General features: G+C 39.4%; 1 protein-coding gene across 1 annotated transcript; it reads right to left on the bottom strand.

The window, feature by feature from the left end:
• Positions 1–4,480: 4,480 nt before the first annotated feature.
• On the bottom strand, positions 4,481–20,902 carry apcdd1l (adenomatosis polyposis coli down-regulated 1-like). Its single transcript, XM_082532457.1, has 4 exons — positions 20,347–20,902; positions 10,925–11,108; positions 10,234–10,753; positions 4,481–5,877 (listed from the first exon to the last, which is right to left on the bottom strand). Exons 1-4 carry the CDS (start codon positions 20,423–20,425, stop codon positions 5,113–5,115), a joined length of 1,548 nt encoding a protein of 515 aa, XP_082388583.1. The 5' UTR covers positions 20,426–20,902; the 3' UTR covers positions 4,481–5,112.
• Positions 20,903–21,118: the final 216 nt, after the last annotated feature.

The raw sequence follows: 21,118 nt of genomic DNA on the forward strand, positions 1-21,118 counted from the left end.
CCTATTTTTATTCGTTTTGCTAAGCTAAGCTAAACTACTTAGTCAACTGTTCTGAAAGTAAATATGTGTACATTTAACTTTTCACGTGTTTTTTCCTTTTGGATTTTGACAATTAATAAATGTGCATTATTTAGGAGACTATTTGCTAGATCTGTTACAGTAAATTTAGATTTGATAAACAAAATAAAGATAGCCTTGCCCAAGTTTTGCAAATTAAACAAATGAAGTATCCTTATTCTGTAGTGAGTTTTTCTGTCAATAGAAAAGAGGCAACCTAAAGGAGTCGAGAAATAAAGCTGCTATAGAAGTGCCAAAAACTCCAGGTCCTAAAATAGCATGTGAGATTGGTTCTAAAAACAAACCAGTCCCCACTGACTCTTGCTTTAAAATATCCAGCCCAACCCCCGTACATCTTAATGTCTGACTTTGCAGAAGAAATGCTACATATTTATAGCCTAATAAAATAAGCCTCTTTAGCTTTACTTCATGTAGTAGTCCATATTATCTGAATGCAGCAGATGTCTACAGTATCTGGGCAAGAAAGGCAAGTCCTGCTTGCCCAGTGCTCAGATAAAACCAAAAGGAAAGCAGACTCTCTCCTTACATTTCAGAGAGTATTTTATGTCATAACCACCTCTCAATGCCTTTCTGCAACATCCTTTAAATGACTTTCATCCTCTACCTACAGATGGCTGTTGTTTCAGGAAGGAAGCTTAACCTCGCTTGACTCTGATTCCACTTAAATCTGCAATTGTAGCACATTAGCAAGGCCTTAATGACGGAGATGGGATGTCTGCTCCCAGCATGTCTGGTTTAATAAAACTGACAGGTGCTGAACAGGTGCAGGCAAAACCATAACTTTAGGATAAATATTACTAAGAATTTACTTGTTTGGCTCAGTGTAGTTGTTTTGCCAATGCATCACCTTCATATTTTAATCCACCTGTAGATATAAACAGCTCGCCATGTCACATAGTGCTCAAACCTTTTAATTTAGCTGTTCCATGCAAAAGGCATGGTTGCTGGTAGCCCCGGTTTATTTTTATTTACATTTTGTTTTGTGGTTCCAAATTAGACTCTTGTTAAATATCACTGTGCACTGTCGATGCACTTTGCTAACCAAGTTGACTCGGTAGAATAGGTATCATTCTTTTGCACTATACTCCAGGAATATAAATTACTTAATTAATTAAAAGATGACTGTTTTTCTGAGTGTTTTCAGTGTTTTTCTCTACCTAAACAGCCAGTCTCTTTGTTTCCTCTGTGATAGGCATACAGACATTTTCCCTATGCAATACTCTAGAAGAAAACATTCTTTATAAACTAATTCTAAAAATCCAAAAATATCTGCTGAGGTAAAATTTATAAACACTGATAATTCTAGGTAGTGACTAAGAGGGTTCTTAGTCTTCTTCTAACTAACTGAGCTGGCTCTGTTTCTTATCTTTTCCTCAATCATTGCATTTAATAATCTGCTGGGCCTGATTACTAACAGGCTGGCCTTGCATGTCTTTCTGCCTTCACTGCATGGTGCACTAACAAAAACCACAAACAGACCCCAGGCCAGCCATCAAAAGCAAGCAAAAACCGACATTGATGTGTGTGGTTACTCCTAGATTCACTAAAAGTTTGATTTGTCTAGGTTCAAAATTGTTTTAATGAAAGATTCTGCATGTTATTGTGCAGATAAATGCCACTCATTTACTTCCAGTTTTTTCTTTCAGTCAGTTTTTGGGTCTTTTTTTGTGATGGCTCTGGGAGGTTACAGACCTATATTCTCCATTCAAGCCTGAAGGATGACCTCATGGGACTAGCAGCTGCCATCATCGTCCTTGCAGGAGTTAATAAGAACAGTATGCAGTCTCTGGAAAAAAAGACCGTCTTCTTTCTTTCTTTCTTTCTTTCTTTCTTTCTTTCTTTCTTTCTTTCTTTCTTTCTTTCTTTCTTTCTTTCATAAATTCCAGGAGATAACCACGTTGGCTTCATTTTTTTCATAAATACCCCTTTAATGTACTTAACAACAGTTCCCAGTTTTAAAGCTGGATCACAGCAGAAAGCCTGTGCTGAAGAACGAGCTGAAGCTGAGTAATACTTTCTATAATGTTTGGTGCTCATTTCTTATTATACAGACTGACAGATATTGTGTAAAAGGGTGTAGTGGATCACCAAAACCACATGATGCATTCATGCGTAGCTGATTGGCTGTTATGTTATATTTAAAGCGCTTAAGGGTTAGCAATGCTGATGCTGTGCAAGACTTCTATACTGGCTCTAATGGCTGACTCTTGTAAAGTAGCCTTTATTTATCTCTACGCAGCCCTTGCTTTATTTTCAGCTTCATTTATTGGTTTACGCTTGTGTTTATTTGTGCTTATCTTTGTTTTGTGTTTTTAGTGCTTTATGGAGTGCATGACTTAGCCTTCCTCTTTGATACTGCCTAGTATGTTGGTCTGTTTTATACTTACTTGTATGTGGGAAAGTTCAGTGAAGATATTGACCCTCTAAAAAAGCTTTACAAATGCACCAAATAAAAGATGGTCACAATGCTTGGCTTTCTGTTGAACAAAGTAGATAAACTAGCAGTTAGAAAATCTTACTTCCAAAAACTCAAAGAATAGTTAACATTAGATTAGGTGGCCAAAAGCACAATGTTCCTCTGTGCCAGTGTGTTGATGGGTAACCCTTTGCTAACAAGTTCATCCCCTTGATATGTTGTTTTCACCCGATCTGGCAATTTAGGGGTGGTACAGGCTGCTTTATTTTCTAATAACCTTATTAGCGAGGAATCTTGCACAACGTAAGTCCCAGATATGCCTAATTCTTCCTCGCCACTATCACTGTTATGCAGGTGTTGATAGACCTGTGTACATGTGCAGAGTATTCAAGTGTTCAGTAGATAAAGGTCCAGACACTGGTGATGAGTTTGGATGATATTCTGCACTATGCTGAGCTGAGGTGCTTGAAGTCATTAGACACAGTTGTCAGGGTTTTACAAATGGACGACATCTCCAGCGCTTCACTGACTTCAGTCACAACACTGAATATCTGGAGCTATATATAAAAAATATTCCTCTGCTGTCTCCTGCTGTTGCTCCTCTTGGCTCATTTAATGTCAAAGCGGCTGAAAAATCTGTTTTCTTGGCTGAAGGCTGTGCATCCAATCTGATATCCTTCTGTGTTTGCAGTAGTTTGACCTGCACTGGAATGTTTGCGGAGTAATGTGTGAGCCATATGACTATCAAACGCTCACCCACTTTGTGGGCTTTGAATCAGACCACAGTATGAACACCAGAGAACAAATTCAGTTAATCCTTGCCTGAATTTTCTGATAAAACAACAGCTTGGGAATGCTGCAAGTAAACTTTTATTTTTTACATGCGCCAGTTCATCCATCGTATACTTTGGTCCATGCTAACATATTTTAACAACTTTTGGACAGATTGCGAGTCTTCAGATTTGTCCCCTGAGGATAGAAACCTACTTACACTGATTTTAACATTACATAGCACTACCATAAGGTTTGTATTTTAGACTTGCATACCTATCTCAACAAATGTCGAATGGACAAGCATGAAATCTGCAACAGACTTTCTCCAGTACAGGACTCTAAACTGACTGTACTGTTTGCTTGAAGTAAAAGCTACACTTATTCCTGATCTCAGAGGTTCGGCAGCAAGTCTACTTAGGTGTGGCAGATGGTCCCTGAGCCTGGTTGCATTGGTAGGTGTCCATTCTCTATGTAACAAGTCATTCAGTGCTTTCTGTAAGTGCCAAGTTGAGTCGCCTGCTCCACATTCACAGGTTGATATCTGCCTACCCAGTAAATCATGTGGCCCATGTACTGAAGGCTCATGTCCTTTCTCAGGCGGTCTGATTTGAGTCTACCCACCAGCCATTTGCTGCATGCCGTTTCCCTTTAGTCTGCTCTTTCTGTCAAACAAAGTCTTAAAACACTGAGGTCTAGGCTGCTCTATGCAAATAAACACTGTCCAGCCAAAAATAGCTGTTGTTGATCTAAAACGAAGACAGATTCAGCGAATGCATGCCTCATTTTTCTGCCTCAAATGTCGTCAGAAACACATTTCTTGTAATACTACCTAAATTTAAGTTAAAATTTTATCCAGTTAGGTGCAGCACAGTGGACGAACAAAGAAGGAGCACAAATCTCAGTTATCTGTGGTCACTGTCAGTGTTGGGAAGCTGTCTGATGTCTTACATACAAAAACACCTCTCTCTGGACACGTTCCACGAGTTTTTTCCACACTGCTCCATTGTCCTTGCTCTTTGGGGATTCTTGGATTTCTTTCTCTAATATTATGAGGTCTTTACCTTGCAATATCAAGTACCTTTAGATGACTATTTCTGTAATGTAGAAATGTAATATAAATCAAGTTTAGTTAAAATAAACTGAATTTATAGAGCACCCCACATAACTTTTGTCTTGATGATATGAACGATGAAAAGGAATCTCACAAAAATATTATGATAAGCAACTTTTAATAGACATGGAAATATTAAATGACAAAACTAACTAAAATATTAGACAAAAAAAAGATTTTTATAAAAAAGCACAGTATAAATGGATAAAATAAATATTAATTTCATTAATTTGTTTAGACTGGCTGTTGATAGAAAAAAGACTAATACACTAAAACTTGACCAGTGATGGTAACTGTTCTTACCAATATGCTGATAAAATATTATTTACAAAGTGCATTAGTTGTACTGCATCTTGGTGAAAAGTAACTGAAATAGCCCTGGCTTGCATATTAATGAAGACCCACATTTGAAATCAGTTTGCGACTTGAGAGCATCATTTTGATTATCATACAAAGGTATCATGTTTCAAAAGAATATATGAAGTTTTACATACTGAAACGATGGCATTTGTATATATTGGTGGCTTTTATACAGATTTGTTAGAAAAAGGAGATGAAGTGAGTCATTTAGGTTAACCTACAGACAGCATATATCTTCTAAATGTCTTTCTTGCCTATTTCACATGTGGTCATGAACATGTCATCATGTGGAAGGAAAATGAAAAACAGCTGCCAGGAAAAAATGTCCATCACTGGCTTCAGCTGTTTAACAGGTTTGATTTGCGAACAATGTCTAGTAAACACAGAGCCAGCCGCAAAGCACAGATCCAAACACCAGCAGGACCAGCTGTGGAAGCCTCTCTGTCCCACTGGCTGCTAACTGTACTTGCTTGCTGTTAAAACCTGAGCGGGCGGCCTGTGTGCTTCCCCCACTGCAAAGTACCATGGGAGCCTGAAAGGAAGTGGGTCGCCTCAGCGGTCGGTCAGGACTGGACCCGTCAGTTGGCCTCTCGCCGATAAACAGCAGTGGGTGTTTCCTGTGATCCAGCTCTATCTTGAAGAGCTCGTACTCTTTATGGGGCAGCTTGATACCCAACACGGTGCATCCGTCTGTGGGGGTCAAGTCCTGCTCTACTCCGACCTCCCATCCTCTAGCACGACCACACTTCCCTGGCTTTGTACTGTTTAGCAATTTGGCTGTGGGCTCCCCCATAGCTGTGGCTCTGACCTGGGTTACCTTGAAGACAAACTCAGAGGCTCCTGAGATTTTGGGGGAGGGGTTTCCCTGAGCATAGTGGCCTGAGGCTCTCAGGGTGAAAGTGGGCTGAGAGCAGGCAGAGTCAGAATAGTGCCGGTAGATGCCCTCCCAGGCGTGCTGGTGGGGATTAAAGGTGAAGTCTCGGGTAAGAAAGAGGACATTGGGACGGGTTTCACAGCGCTGGCTAACCCATCGGCCTCCAAGAGACAGATAGGTTGCAGGGCTGCGGGGCAACACAGGGGGGCGCTGGTCTGAGGAGCGGTACACCAGAGCACATACAGGGCAGGGGTGGATGTGATGCTGCAAGAAAAAAGAATGTTAGATGTTGACCCCAAGCATTTTTTTTAATAGATGCTGTCCGTTTCTCGTTTTAGAATTACTGGCTTTGATATTTAATCCTCTTTAATTAGGCTTGAAGTTATGCTTCATGAAGGATGGGGCAAGTTTGAGTGACAAATGGTGAAAGGGTGCTGGTTTAAAATGCAAATGTGTCTCCCTCCCTGCTTTCCTAATATTCATCGTGCTACTGAATAAAGCTGAAAAGCTCTGAAAAACAATTAAACAGCAACAACGAAAATGTAGGTGCTGTTATAGGCATTAGCCAACCTCTGTGTTGTCGGTGGAACATTTTCATTTCAGCTACCTGCCAAATATCGTGGCTTCCTTTGTGGTTCGAACACCCCATCCAACACTGAGAGCCGCAATGCTTTGCAGGCATGAAAACAATCTGTTTTACATTTTTTCTCAGTAAATGACTGATACATTTTCTGTTGATTGACTAATGGTCTCACTGACTAATCTTTTCCCCTAGAGAGCTTTGCTTCAAGACTAAATTGAGCAGATTTTCCAGACTAAAAAAATGTTTTTTGGCCTGGAAGAAACTATTTTTTATAAATGTATAATATGGTCTAAACCCAAACTGCCTAGATGTTTGAAAAAAACAACAACAACAGTTTGTCAGCCTGTAATGTGTTGACCCATCTTAATTAACAGGCTGCGTCAGATTTTTTTGAATTATTATTTGGAAAAGGATTTTATCCTTTAATTATAAAGCCGAGTAGAATAACGGATAAATCAGAAACACATATTTTCATTAATAGCTTGGAGAGTAATATTATGAGTGGCCTCATCATAAACGATATAAGTGATCATTTACCAGTCTTTTGTACTTTTGATTTAAATATGAAAAGAAAGGAAGAAGTTGGTTTCGTGAGTCATAGAAGGTTAAGAAACAACGAGGCAATTAACAAGTTTAGACAAGATCTCATGGAAGTGGACTGGAAGGAAGTTTATGTTAATGAGGTCAACGTTGCATATGGAGCATTTTTAAACACTTACTTGGCCTCGTATGATAAATATTGTCTATTGGTATCATTTAAGTATAGGAAAAAGAATAAGAATTTGAAACCTTGGATAACTAAGGGTCTTGCTTATAAAAATAAGTTGGTATTAATATTGAGGAAAGCCAAGAAAGACTATTATATGAAACTTTTTCAGGAAAACAAGAATAATATTGAGTGCATTTGGAATATTTTTAAAGAAGTATTGGGTAACAAGAACACACCCTCAGATCGGCCTATTTATTTCATTAAGAATAATCAAGTTGTCGATGACTGAACAAATTCAATTCTTTTTTTGTAAATGTTGGACCTACTTTAGCAAATTTAATTAGAAAAAATGACGACCCAGAATATGAGGAAGTCTGGAAAGGAGAAAGTAGAGTGGTTAATTCTATATTCTTAGCTGATATTACCATAAAAGAAAATAGCAATTGTAGAAAACTTTAAAAATAAAAAATCTTTTTTACCTCCAGAACAGCAGTGGGAAACTACGTTATCATTTGTTCCTCATCACAGAGGAACCATTTCGAAACTCTATGATGCTATTCTGTCTTTTAGTAACCACTCTAATGTTAAGCTTAAGTGTACATGGGAAGGAGAACTGGGAATTTGTATACATGAAGAGTCTTGGGAACAGGCTATAGCAAGGGTACGATCTTCCACTTCCTGTGCTCGTCTTGGACTTATTCAATTTAAGGTCATACACAGGGTGCATTTCTCTAAGTCTAGACTTTCTGAATTGTATCCAGAAGTGGAAAATAAATGTGATAAATGCCATGGTTCTCCTTGTCACCTTAGCCACATGTTTTTTCTGTGTCCTGAGCTACAAGGTTTCTGGACAGGGTATTTTGCTATTATGTCAACTGTTCTTGGGGTAACTCTTCATCCTTGTCCTCTGATTGCTGTATTTGGGATTCCTGTTCGCTCACTTACACTTGATTCCACACAAAAGGATATTATAGCCTTCACATCCCTATTAGCGAGACGTCTAATATTGTTGCATTGGAAGTCTGTTAAGTATCCTACTATTTCCCGGTGGCTTAAAGGTGTCATGTTTTTTTTAAAACTTGAAAAAACTAAATATACGTTGCCAAATTTTTTCACAAGTGGCAACCCTTTATCTCTTATTTTGCTAGTCTAGAGGTATTGCCTGTTTAAATCTACTTTTGTTACTGTTATATTCCTCTAATATGTTTGATGGTTGTGTTGATCTGTGTGGGACTGGGGGGGGCATTGTGTTTTTATATATATATATGTTTTTTTTCATATATATATATATATATATATATATATATATATATATATATATATATATATATATATATATGTTTATTTACTTAGGAAAATGAAGAAAGGTTGATTGTATTTCGGTAACTGCAAGTACTGTTGTTTTCTTTTTTCAATAAAAATATTTTCAAAAAAATAATAAAAAATCTACTGACTGTGATGGTATAGACATGGTTATAATTAAAAAGACTTTAGACTGTATAAGTATTAAAGTATAGTGTAGTATAAGAGATATTTTAAATCTCTTGTTACAATCAGGAGTATTTCCTGATCGAATGAAAGTGGCAAAAGTGATACCCTTATATAAATCAAGAGATAAGCATAGTTTTAACACAGTTTTCAAAAGTGCTTGAAAAACTTTTTGCGCAAAGACTTGATAGTTTTATTGAAAAAAATCAACTAATAAATGAAAATCAATTTGGATTTCTTAAAAATAGATCATTGGCATTAGCATTGTTGACTTTCATTGACGATATTTCATCTGCAACCCATAATAATAAATACACAGTTGGGGTATTCGTTAATTTAAAAAAAAGCTTTTGACACATTACAACATTCTTTTTTGATTTCTTAATTGTATAATTATGGTGTGAGAGGAGTGGCATTGAATTGGTTAACGAGTTATTTAGAAAATAGGTCGCAATATGTACATTATCTCGGCAATACCTCTGAAAGATTAAAGATTGTATGTGGCGTTCCTCAAGGTTCTATTTTGGGACCTAAACGTTTTAATTTGTATATTAATGATATCTGTGACGTATCAAAAAGGTTAAATTTTATTCTATTTGCAGATGACACAAATTTTTATTGCTCTGGAGAGAATTTGAAAGATTTGGTTGAAATTATGATTTCTGAGATGTTAAGATTTAAAAAATGGTTTGATGTAAATAAATTATCTTTGAATCTGACAAAAAACGAAATTCATGATATTTGGCAATCGTGTAAAGGAGGAAGAAGTCATTATGTCCATTAATGGAGAATTGATTGAAAGAGTTACTGATTTTCGCTTTTTGGGTGTAATAGTACATGAAAATTTGACGTGGAAATCACATATTGAATATATTAGAAAGAAGATGGTTAAAAACATTTATATTTTGGGAAATGTAAGAGATTTATTAGACTACAAAACAATGCGCATTTTATATTTTTCATTGTTTTTCTCGTACTTTAGTTACTGTGTCGAAGTTTGGGGGAATACATATGAGAATACTATAAAACCTCTAAACTTATTACAGAAGAAAGTGATACAAATGATTCATAATGTTAAATATAGAGAACATACAAATAAATTATTTATAAAATCGAAATTATTAAAATTAGGAGATTTAGTGAAACTACGGACACTATTAATTATGTTTAAGGCTAAAAATAATTTTGCCTTTTAAGTTACAAAGAGTATTTTTAATGTGTTTGGGGGCAGAAGACAGCAGAAGGAAATTTTATTTTAAGCATCAGCTAGCTAGGACTACACAAAGATTAATGAGTCCAACGGTTAGGGGTATACGACTGTGGAACTCTCTTCATTATAATTTAAAGAATTGTATAAATTTTCATTGTTTTAAAAAGTGTTACATGTCTAAAGCGATAACTCAATATGAAGAATGTGAATGAAATTGGAGTTAATTGACAAAGGATCCATTTTTTTTTTTTGCCTCATTTATTTTATTTACTTATCATTTCTCCTTGTTACTATGTGGAGTGGTATGTTCTGATTGTAAATTTGTTGTTTGGTTTGATTTAGGACCGGAGATAAATGTTAATGTTAGTTTGTTCCTTAATTTTTGGTGCCCACTTGCAATATAAGTTGGATTGTAGATAGGGGGCAGGGTTTAACAAGAATATTTTCTTCTTCCTGCTCCTTTTCACACATGGTTGCAGTGCTTTACTGATAGAAAGTGTGGTTGGTTTGTCTGAAAGAACTAACTGTGGAAACTGTTGTACCAAGTGTGAAATAAATAAATAAATGAAATGAAATGAACAGAAACTGCTTTCAGTGCTTATTGATAAAAAAATCACCGTACTGTCTTACCATGGCATTCTGCAGTGGTTGCTGGTACCCAGTAGGTTTGTACTGAGTTCTTTGTGTCCAGTCAGTGTGGATATCCCCCAAGAACAGCTCCTGGACCTTCCTTCCATGGCTGTGGTATTGCGTTTCTACTCGTACTAAACCCATCTCCATCATGGAGAAACCCAGTGCTTCCAGACATCCCCTCCCTGCCCGGGTGTTGTATAGCTCGTAGAGCTTCCCTGGCACCACTCGACCCAGGCTGAGACCTACGCATGTTGAAGGGAGCCTGGAGGCCAACCTCTGTTTGGCTGCAAGGCTATGAACCACAATGGCCACTTTGCTGAGGTGATGCTCAGCTTCAGTAGCCCCACGAGTGATCCAAGAGGCCTGGCGCAGACGGATCTTTCCCCTGACTATCAGGGAGTAGCTAGGATCCTCGCAGCTGCTGTCGGTATAGTAGTGCTGCAGGGCCTGGAAGTGACGGTTGGGATGGAAAGTGTAGGAGCGGGTAAGAAACTCTGGACCAGGACGAACTTCGCATCTAAATGCAGAAGGAGAAAAATTATATAGGCAATTGTTTTTATGGATAGCTTTCAAGTTCTTAAGTATGACAGAGATGACTCTGAAGTATTGAATTATTTGGGACAGGTCTTGATTTGGCTTTTGTTTTTAAGATGGAGGGTCATTATCATTGCTCTATATGAATTTGTACCTTATTGATACCCAAGTACCATCCAGTTGTGGTGGTATATCTGCTGTGATTCTCACTCTGTCCTGTATGTTATGGTACTGACAGTGGGGCTCCCACTGGAGGCTCTCACTGAAGTTGGAGGAGGATGCAAATGGACCTGTTGGCACCTCCCAAAGTTTTGTCCCTGTTCCTACCACCAACAGAGCTGGAAAGAAAAATCAAAACAGTGTGTCAGTTATCCCATCTGATCAACACAAATGCTTCGCTCCATGGCATGGGAAGACTCTCAGCCTCCGTCATTAGAAAATAAATGGAAATGCTAAGAGCCTATTGGTTATATTCACATTTCAAACAAGCTAGATTCACTGCAGTTCAGTCCAAACTCTTTTGGGATTGTACTTTTGTTGAATTTTCTATGTAATGAGGAGAAAGACTGCTATTTATCCATACATGGCTGTAAAACAGGACCTTTGTATCAGTGCTAAAATTTTGGCTTGTCACTTCAATCAGCCTGCAGCTGCAACATACAGGCTTTTAGTTTGCTTTGAGACAGGAGGTGTGAGTGGAAGTGTTTGTGTGGGAGTGTGTAGTCTTTGTACTGTATATATAGTTATATTTTGTTTTTCTCAAAAAATTGCAATAATGCAAACGGGTGGGTCAGCAACAGCAGCAGGCCAACTGAGCCAAACACATCTGCTGATAATATGATTTTAAGAAAAACACTCATGATGATTAATGTTCTTGTTCTTGAGTTTTCCCAAACACTGACAGCTAATCCAAAGGAACGCCGTATTCACTCTATAGCATTTTATTGATCTGACATTTGCACATCTGCAGTGTGTCTGCCATTAATCTTAACTGCAATTTCACCTCAATGCGTGTGTTGCCAACAAGGTCGAGTGCTCTGGTGTGGTTTCCAACCAGACCAAAGCGATAGGATTTTCTGATTGCACCCTCATGGTTGCAACATGAGGAAGCCCTCTGGGGTCTGTCTGGGCAATGTGCGTACTTTTGCGTGTGTCAAAGTTATGGCTTCAGCTTTAAATCCCCCCAAAAGAAATGTCAAAAAGCAAAGCTACATGTGTTCTCGCAGATGCCTCCATCTTCTGTTGCATTCATTTTCATTTGTTGACTTGAAATATCCTCATTAGGCTTTTACCATTTCATGTAACCTTTACACAATGAACTTGTGAAAGTGTGTTGGTAGGGGAATATTGTCACATGTGGACAGAATGACTGTGTTTTTGCTTAGAGTGTGGTATCAGCCTTCTATCTAATGCTGTCATTTTCTGGGCACATTCCTCAGAGATTTTGGTTCATATTGACATGATAGCATCGCACAGTTGCCACAGACATGTCAGCTGGTCATCCATAATGTCAATCGCCTCTTCCACCACATCCCAAAGGAGCTCTATTGGCTTGAGACTCTGCACTGTGATGTTCAGCAAACCAGTTTGTGATGGCCTTAACTTTGTGACACTGTGTGTGTGATTTCTGCTGGAAGTAGCCATTAGAATGGTGTGCTCTGGTCATGAAGGGACAGATATGGTCTGTAACAATGCTCAGGTAGGCTGTAGCATTTAATCAATTGGTGCCAAGAGGCCCAAGGTGTGAGGAGAAAACAGTCCCCGCGCCATGACACCAGTACCACCAGTTTATAATGCTAATATAAAGCAGGAAAGATCCATCGTTTCATGTTATATGCCAAGATCAGATCCTGCCTTCCAAATGTCCCAGCGGAAGTCAAAACTCATCACACCAGGCAGCATTTTTCCAGTCTTCAATTTGAGTGAGCCTGTGTGAATTGCAGCTCCAGTTTTCTGTTCTTAGCTGACTGGTGTAGCCCACCTGCTTCAGAGTTTGACATGTTGTATGTTCAGAGATGCTTCTCTGTAAAACGTGGTTGTAGCCTGTAGTTATTTGAGTTACTTTTGACTTTCTGTCTGCATGGAGGAGTCTGGCCATTCTGCTTTGACCTTTGACTCCTACAAGATATTTTCGCACAGAGAACCTCCGCTCACTGGATATTTTCTCTTTTTTGGATCATTCTGTGTGAACGTTAGAGATAGCTCCAACTATTCAAAATCACTTTTCTTCCCCTTTCTGTTGCTCAGTTCTAACTTCAACAGGATGTCCAGACCATGTCTGCATGCCAAAATGTCTTGAGTTGCTGCCATGTGATTAACTGTTTAGATACTTGTGTTAACGAGCTGCTGTTCCTGATGAAGCGGCCAATGAGTGTATATGACTGCTAGCTAGTGGCGCATTCTAGAATATGTTAGAAATTTTGATTTACCAGTCAGGAATTTTTTGTGAGACACCCCCTCAAGTTGGAAATGGCAATATTAGTGGGAACAGATCAACATACCCTGATTTAGCTATCCAAGATGGCAGCACTGAATGTAAACAGTAAAACTGTAAAACTGCTACATGCAGATCAGGCTCTATCCACGAAAGTGCTTTTTAAGTGCTACAGTCTTTTGCTGAAAACATTAGAAATTGTTGCACTTTTGCTTTAAGTTTCTTTTTAAGTATTCCGCCTAGTTTTTCCTCCCTTTCCTTTTTACTTGCTCTATTATTCCTTTTACTCCCATAACTGTCACATTCTCCCTTTACTACTTTTAGTAAGCTTACACCACATTTTTCAGGGAGAAGATCACCTGTCGAGGCTACATTTGAGTTTGGAGTAAGTTGTGCAAGTTTCAGCTATGAGGACCCACAGACCACTCGGTTTTCCCATGGCTCAGCAAATGAAGCTCAAGGACTTTTGAACGGAAAGTGTGTGATGTTGATTTTCCTTTAAAAGGCTCCAAGATGGAGGCTGACGGATCTGCATTTATTAACCTTGTTAGTGTCAAATGGAGGATATTTTTTGTTCCCTTTGCTCTTGGAATGCTTCCCACACACACTGACCACAGCCACAGACATGTGTGCTGCTCAGTCGTTTCCCAACGTCCTTCCAGCTGATGCTCACACACATAAACAAACACACAACCGTAAAGTCTGACCTGTACATCCATCGACCACAAAGCCAGACTCAAACTCAAAGCAAATTTTTCCTCCTTTCAGCAGTCTGTCGGTATGTTGATAAGATTAATTCTTCTTTTTGCTGTCACAGGCAATGAAACATGTTTGCAATTTCCCCTATGTGGTGATGTGTTTGTTTATGCTCCCTGTCACTGCAGCTGGTGAAGAAACCCGGTCAGTCAGTCCCAGCTGGGCTCCTTTGGGAGAACCCGGAGCAGAAATACTAATCAGGATTAATTAATTTCCACGGCTCCTTACAAGTCATCCAATTGGTCTGTTTTGTGTTATCTGTCCATGCAACATGTTGCCTAAGTGGTTACTCGCATAGAGCACAATGAATGGACACAGAGACAAGAGTCCCAGTCTGTGATGTGGAGTCATTTGGACTGGTATATTGGACTTTCTGTTCTTGCCAAAGCATTTCTATAGAGTGTTTCTTGAGGTCACTTGTCATTCAGTCCCTTTCCCTCTCTTGGATCTCCTTCCAGTTGGGCATATGGTTGCATTTACTAAAAGAGTGCTCATAAAAGCAGAGCTTAGTAAAACAAAATTGCTCATCGTGGGGTTTTAAGTATTCTTCTACAAAAGAGCCCTATTCCAACCACAAGTGAGGTGATGGTGTAATACATATGATAATATCCAATCCCAGTCTCCATTTGGAGGAGATGGGGGACTATTTTACTTGATTCACTTCCTACACAGGCAGTCACATTGCATTAGTTTTACCCTGCAATGGTTCCTACTGATTTATTTTTCCACAGCGGGCCCTAAAACTTCCCACTTATATGGCCTGTCACAGCATAGTGGTCAGTGCATCTTTTAAAACAGATTTCATTACATATACCAGTAAAACTTTATGTAAGACTGAGACTTGAAAGTTACATTTAAGCTTAAAGATGGATTTGATGCTTGTGGAAGTAGCTGAATTTATTAAATACTTTTTAAAAGGTAGAAATTATCTTTACAGAACGTGTAATAGCATTTAGAGTAATGTACAGTGACCATGCGCTAAAGAACTAGATTTACCAGCATTAAGGTATTCATAATAGTATGCTTTCTATAATCTTCAACAATTTTACACTACTGTGTTGATCAGAATATTTAATAATTGTATACTTCTTGGATGACATTAGACTGTTATTTTAGTGTTTCTTTTTCTAATCTCATTAAACAGTTAATTACTTTGAAATATAACTCCAGGTCCTCACCTTAACCCCCCAAATCAGCCTCTTCTCTTTCTTTAACCGCGACAAAAATCTTCTTTGTCACATTTTTTACAGAAATGCTGCAGGAACATTATAATTCCTAAAGCCAAAGTCTAGTTTCCTCAAAGACATCAGAATTTACAGTATTCAACAATATCCAGAAAGAATATGTTACTGACTACATACAATGTGGGTTTCATGCAGCCTTATGACTTGATAGAAAAATACTAATAAGCATTAAAGAGAAATCACTTATCAGAAAAGTAAGCTTACAGGTTTCTACATTCAGCGACTCACTGTTTCTGCATTTTTATTTACATTCATCCATTTTCTTCCGCTCATCTTATGGGAAGGCAGAAAGGCAGCATGCTGCAGTGGTTAGCACTGTTGCCTCATAGGAAAAAGGTCCTGAGTTCAGCTCCACCATCTGACCCCTCTCTTTGCAGGGTGTTCTGGGTTCTGTCTGGGTAGTCTGGTTTCCTCCCACAGTCCAAAGAAATATAATTAGTGGGATTAGGTTAACTGATGATTCTAAAGTGCCCATAGGTTTCAGTAGGTGTCTGTCTCTCTGTGCTAGTCCCTGCCTCTTGCCCTATAATGGCTGGGATAGCATCCAGAATCCTTATTGTGTTCATAATTATTTTAAAGCCAAGACCAGGAGAAAAGTTCTTCTGTAGGGGACGTTTGCTGCTCTATGCTAATTTCTTATATTAATCTTCACATTCTGGAGTGTCAAAAAAAACAACAGGTCGTTTTGTTTTATTATCCAATAGATGAATCCAACAATTGCCTTCAAAGCTGTTCCCTTATTGAGAAGAATGTGACAAATTCTGGAATGACAGGATTAAAGCCACCTTCCTACTCTACCCCTTGATGCACTCCGGCTCTTTTAATTGCCATCAAGCCTTACAAAACACTGCTGAATCCACAAGCAAAAATCATTCCTCTAAATCATGTAGATTTACAATTCTTCCACCAGAGGTCAGTGCCGCAGCCTGTGAGCTGCGTGTGGTCTGGACGGTCAGTCTGTCATCCCCACTAACACTGGCGTTCGCCTCATCTGACTGATGACCAGCCAAAGTAATCTACCTGTCTTTGAGCTCATATATTCCTTCAGTTCCCCCCTACACACGCACATACGTACACTTTCACAAAAAACACACTGCACACATTGATGCACAGTAGACTGCAGAAGGGTTACCATTTATATGAGACCTCCGGGTTGCCCTCTGTTTGTTTGTTTGCATTTGTGATTACGGTCTGGCAGCGTTCGCTCTCCTCTCTCACGTCTCGTCCACAGAGCCACGTTAAAAATAAGGCTTTATGTACGTCTTTATTTGGAGCTATCCTGTAAAAACAAGAACCAGATCCTGGCACTTTTAATTCAGGGCTTGCGGGGAATCAAGTGCATGACGTTGAAGTTGACCGCACAGCTGGTCCATCACGGAGAGAGATGTCTGTGTCTTCTTCACAGCTACTTCTGAAAATATTTAACAGAGAATCACTAAAGCTGCCAAAATGGAGGCAGCCTAGGTGAGGGAAAAATATCCAAATAATGTGTTGACATGAAGGCAGTGTTGGACCAATCCCCCCAGTATTTTAAATAAATCTTCCAACTTCTTCTTCTTCTTCTTCTTTTAACTACATCCTTACCCTCTTTCTGTGCTCTGATCACTCTTTGTGCTGTGGATCAAACTCCCTAAACTGTCCCTGAAGTGCCTGTGCCCTCCTGGCCCTCCTTCCTCTCCGCCTGATTACTTTTCTCTCCCCCTGATGAAAAAGCCATGATATTTACGCCTCATTTGTCCTGGATGGATTTCAGATTTCTCCTTTCTTTCATCTGTCTTTGTTTATTTTCTTCTCTTTCTCCGTGTGTCTGTCAATGGTTTATGAAGTGAACGAAGTTCATGACAGTAAGGGGTGGAGTTTGGAGGGGTGAGGCATCTTCGTGCTCCAGAATGACAAGATTAGTGAGGTGCATGTGTGCACGTTCTCTCAAAAGCAACATTAAATGCTACAGAAGCTCATCATTCCACATATTTAGGTGACTGCTGCACATTATTCACAGTTCACAGCTGCTTTTTCAGGCTTCCTGACTCACTCAGCTGCCATCCAGATTTTGGATAGGTGTTAATAGCCAATGATTCCTAAGCGTTTTGGCTTGCAGCACCTGATAATGAAGGGGTGTGTGCTGGCTGCACAATGTTTTGCAGGATATCCACATATAGTGCACAATGCGCAGTGAAGATTGATATTCCTGCTTGTGGTTTTATTTTTTCTCACGGCTCCTCTTCTAATCTAAATAATTGAATTAATCTAGACGATGCAACCACCTGCATAATAACTTTTTACTCTTAAAAGATCCACTATTTCAACAGATTTTCACTGTTCAGCAGAAACAATAATTTTATTTATCTTATCCAAAAAGGTAAGAGTACGCAAACATGGGGTGTAAATATTTCAATACAACAGGCCGCACAACAGTTGTTCTACTTTTTTCTTTTAAAAAAGTGCTCTTTTTTTTTTTTTTTACTATTTACTATTTACTGTTTGTTTTAAACCATAAAGGATTTATTGTCTTCTGGTTCTACACCAGTGAATGACTATTGATACTCATATATCCCTCCATATAATGCTTTGAGGACTTTATTCAATAATCCGTTCTGCTGAATACAGATAGAAGATGTTGGTGCCCAGTGCCTGTTGCTAAAAACACAGAATACACATTAAACATCTTCTGCGTTACCTGGACCTGCAGTTCTCATTTGGTAGAAGCTAACCCTTCAGCCAAACCTCCTGTTCCCTCGATGAGCTAACACATTTATTATAAAGCAGCCTAAGTTATCATTATCCCTTCAGCACATTTATGCTGTGTGATTCTGGGCTGTCTAAGAAAAAATTTAAAGGCGTGAGAGAGGACTCTCATGCAGGCTGACACAAACCTTGATTTGGCAACTAAAAATAATCTATGTTGACAATACTTCTGAACACATGCTGATGGTATGGTATGCTTTTCTAAACTTAGTCCTTTCTTTATTGATTTAGATTCTGACAGTTTTATTGACACATGTTAAGCTTGATCAACTTGGTACACAGTCAATGCCCTCATTGTTAAGGCACTAGCATTCAAAACTGTAATTACTGAATTTATAATTATAGTCTTTACGGCATAGATAATGTACTGCTGCCCTGCTCTGTCTCCGCACAACAGCATGCAAAGTAGATTTTTCTCAGCCAGGGCTGTTTTGCAGGAATATCCCTTTCCTTTCCTTCCACCCTTGTCACTAAAGTCAGACGAAGGTCAGGCTGATTTAGAGGTTTTCCTAAGAACATGAGGTCCAGTGTGTTATTCTAACCCTGGGTCCCCGTTTCTTCTTTTGGCTTTAACCCCAGGATCTCATCGCAGCCTTCCAGGCCAGGAGTATCCTTCTGTCCCCAGGGCAGCACAAGGACAACTACTGTTGTCTTTTCATCACAGTGTAAGCTGCTTAATCCAACGGCCTCGTTTATTTAGACAAGGGATCAACAGGGGTTTGCCCAATGGATGCTGCTGCCAGTTCCACTGTGGTTAGCAAACTCTGGCTCCTATTCACAAAGCAACAACTCACACACACACACACATAATGTCGTACTGCGTAAAACAGCTGTCTCCTCAAGCCAACACATCCACTTACTCTTCAACGATGTTTTTCAAAAGTCTCTGAAAGCCAGCAGCACATTGAAGCCCAACGCTGGATTTTGAGCTGTCTGACAACGAGGAGGATTCTTTGTTATACGAGCACCTTCATTCATTGTGGTCTTTTTTTTTTGGTGGACAGCCAAGGTACTTAAGATTTAGATAGTGGACAGGGAAGTTGATGGTCCGTTGATGTTTTTGGAACTGAAATTTTAATTCTTTCATCTTAATTCAAAAGCCTGGCTTGAGATGGTTCTGGAGATCTGGTTGGTGGCTGTTTCATGTACTTGGAGAGAGGTGGAACCTGCTACAGCCAAGATGTAGCTTAAACAAAAATGATTAGGGGTTGGATCAGACATTTTATTATCCAGTTCAAGCTGGATGTGTGCTGAAGGAGTTTTTTAAATCCAGTTATACTTGGTCACCTTTCCTTTTACACGTTCAAAGGTGGAGAAAATCTCCCAACAAAGTGTGGGTAAATGACAAGTTTTTCAAAAGATTAACTTTTAGAACTGAGCTGTTACTTAGTATAGGAAAGGAGCACAAATCTGAAATAATAAAACATCTGCCAAAAGTTATAAATACATAATCCAAACAAATTCCTCTTTAAAGCTTCTCTAAGCGGCTTTCTGCACAGTTTGAACTGTCCTGTGTGGAGCTGACGACTCAACCTTGCCGGTCTCCCACTGACAAACTTGAGTGGGGAAGAAGCGAAAAGCTCAAAGATACCAGTCTACTACTGAAGCATTGAGCAGGAGATGGTTCTGAAGGGAGGGGAAAGTAAGGCTGGCACCAGACAGATGTCTCCTCCTGTCTGCCTCCAGCCACCCATCACCCTAACCAGCCCTGATGGCCAAAATGCTTTGCTTCCATGATCGAGGCCAAGCGGACAGATCATCAGCTCGGCACAGCAGCTTGAGGTAGGGTCAGTAATGGCTGTCTGCTGTTATTCTAACCATTAACATAATGGCAACATTAGTTCCAGGGCCACGCTTCTCTGCTCCTAGGGAGCCATTGTTTAAAGGCACCAGCTTGAGCCCCTTTTTGAAGACTCCTCCAGTGGCCACAAACGCTTTGAAGACGCTCACAGGGGGAGATGGGGAACACAGACGGGCTATTCATAAGTCTAACATCAGCATAATTTGTGTTTAATTTTTCAAAGTGGTGATCCACATGTTGAGCTTTCATTTGAATTGTGACAAATAGCATAATGACTTCCTTATAATTATGAAGATGTCAGCTTTAATCTCTGTTTTTTTTGTCTGACCATGTGTTCGTTCTCCAATCTAAAGTTCTAGCTCTAGTTCTTACAAGAGTAAGCATTTACTGTCTCTTATTCTTTTCCTAGTGAAACATTTGATTACAAGGGGGTATCTGTAGCTCCGGATTACCTGCTGAAGTGTAAAATGTAAATTTTACATGACTCGTGGTCTTTGTGAGTTTAAGCCTACTGTAAAATAACATTTCTCTTCAACATTTTTCAAGAATCAAAATCTACACCAATTAACTACGCCGAAGTCAGTGCTTGAACTCACCTTGCCACAGAAACCAGACACCCCTCAACAGGTGACTGAATCGTCCGCTTGACATGTTTCCTGCTCCCGCGCCCTTCATTCACACACTGTGTTCAGAATATAAACTGTGATCCGTGGGAAATCCAAAACACAGAGATGGCTCCTGTCAACAAGAAACAATCATGCAGGATACCAACATGACAAGAGCTCATGAATGAAGTTCCCAGTAATCCCACAGACAAAACTCTAATTTCCACTTCAGCCAAAAAGGTGTTTTTTGTTTAAAAAAACAAACAAACAAGTAAAAAAACTCTTCTTTTCTTTTAGCTCCAATTCTTGGCTTCCATGGTCTGATAAAAAAGGTCCTCTGTTGAGGTCATCCGTTCATGAACCTCTGCACACTGGTGGTTTCCTTGAGCTGACGCGGGGTGAGAATAAACTCTCTCTCAATCATACACCGTTGTCTCACTCCAGTGCAGCACTGTGAATCTGTTCCACTCAAAGCATGTGCAGTGAGGGTGTGTGTGTGTGAGCAGGAGGATTGTATGTGTGTGCACTCCTGTCTGGCTCTTATAGTTTTGAGCTGAGAGGAGGGAGTAAAGAGAGAGAGAGGGATGGAAGAAGGGAGGGCAGATATAGGGAAAGTTTCAGCGTGTGTGTGTTTGTGTGTGTGGAGGAGGGGGATTGAGCTTCAAGCTTCCTTGAGCGAAGACTCTGAGAAGCTTTCAGAGCAAGGTGCAAAAGGGCAGGGATGAAAAGAAGTTACTGCTACGGTCACAATCCCACAGCACGA

This window comes from Aulonocara stuartgranti, assembly GCF_965226115.1.
Source record: "Aulonocara stuartgranti genome assembly, chromosome: 5".
In the NCBI taxonomy this organism is placed as follows: domain Eukaryota; kingdom Metazoa; phylum Chordata; class Actinopteri; order Cichliformes; family Cichlidae; genus Aulonocara; species Aulonocara stuartgranti.

Bases quoted from the DNA above. Each gene is read 5' to 3' on its own strand.
- apcdd1l (XM_082532457.1), bottom strand. From the start codon at position 20,425: ATGAAGGGCGCGGGAGCAGGAAACATGTCAAGCGGACGATTCAGTCAC. The intron at 11,109-20,346 runs GTGAGTTCAAGC...TTTTCTTTCCAG, and splicing joins TGTCTGGTTTCTGTGGCAAG to CTCTGTTGGTGGTAGGAACA. The intron at 5,878-10,233 runs GTAAGACAGTAC...TTTTTCTTGCAG, and splicing joins AACCACTGCAGAATGCCATG to CATCACATCCACCCCTGCCC.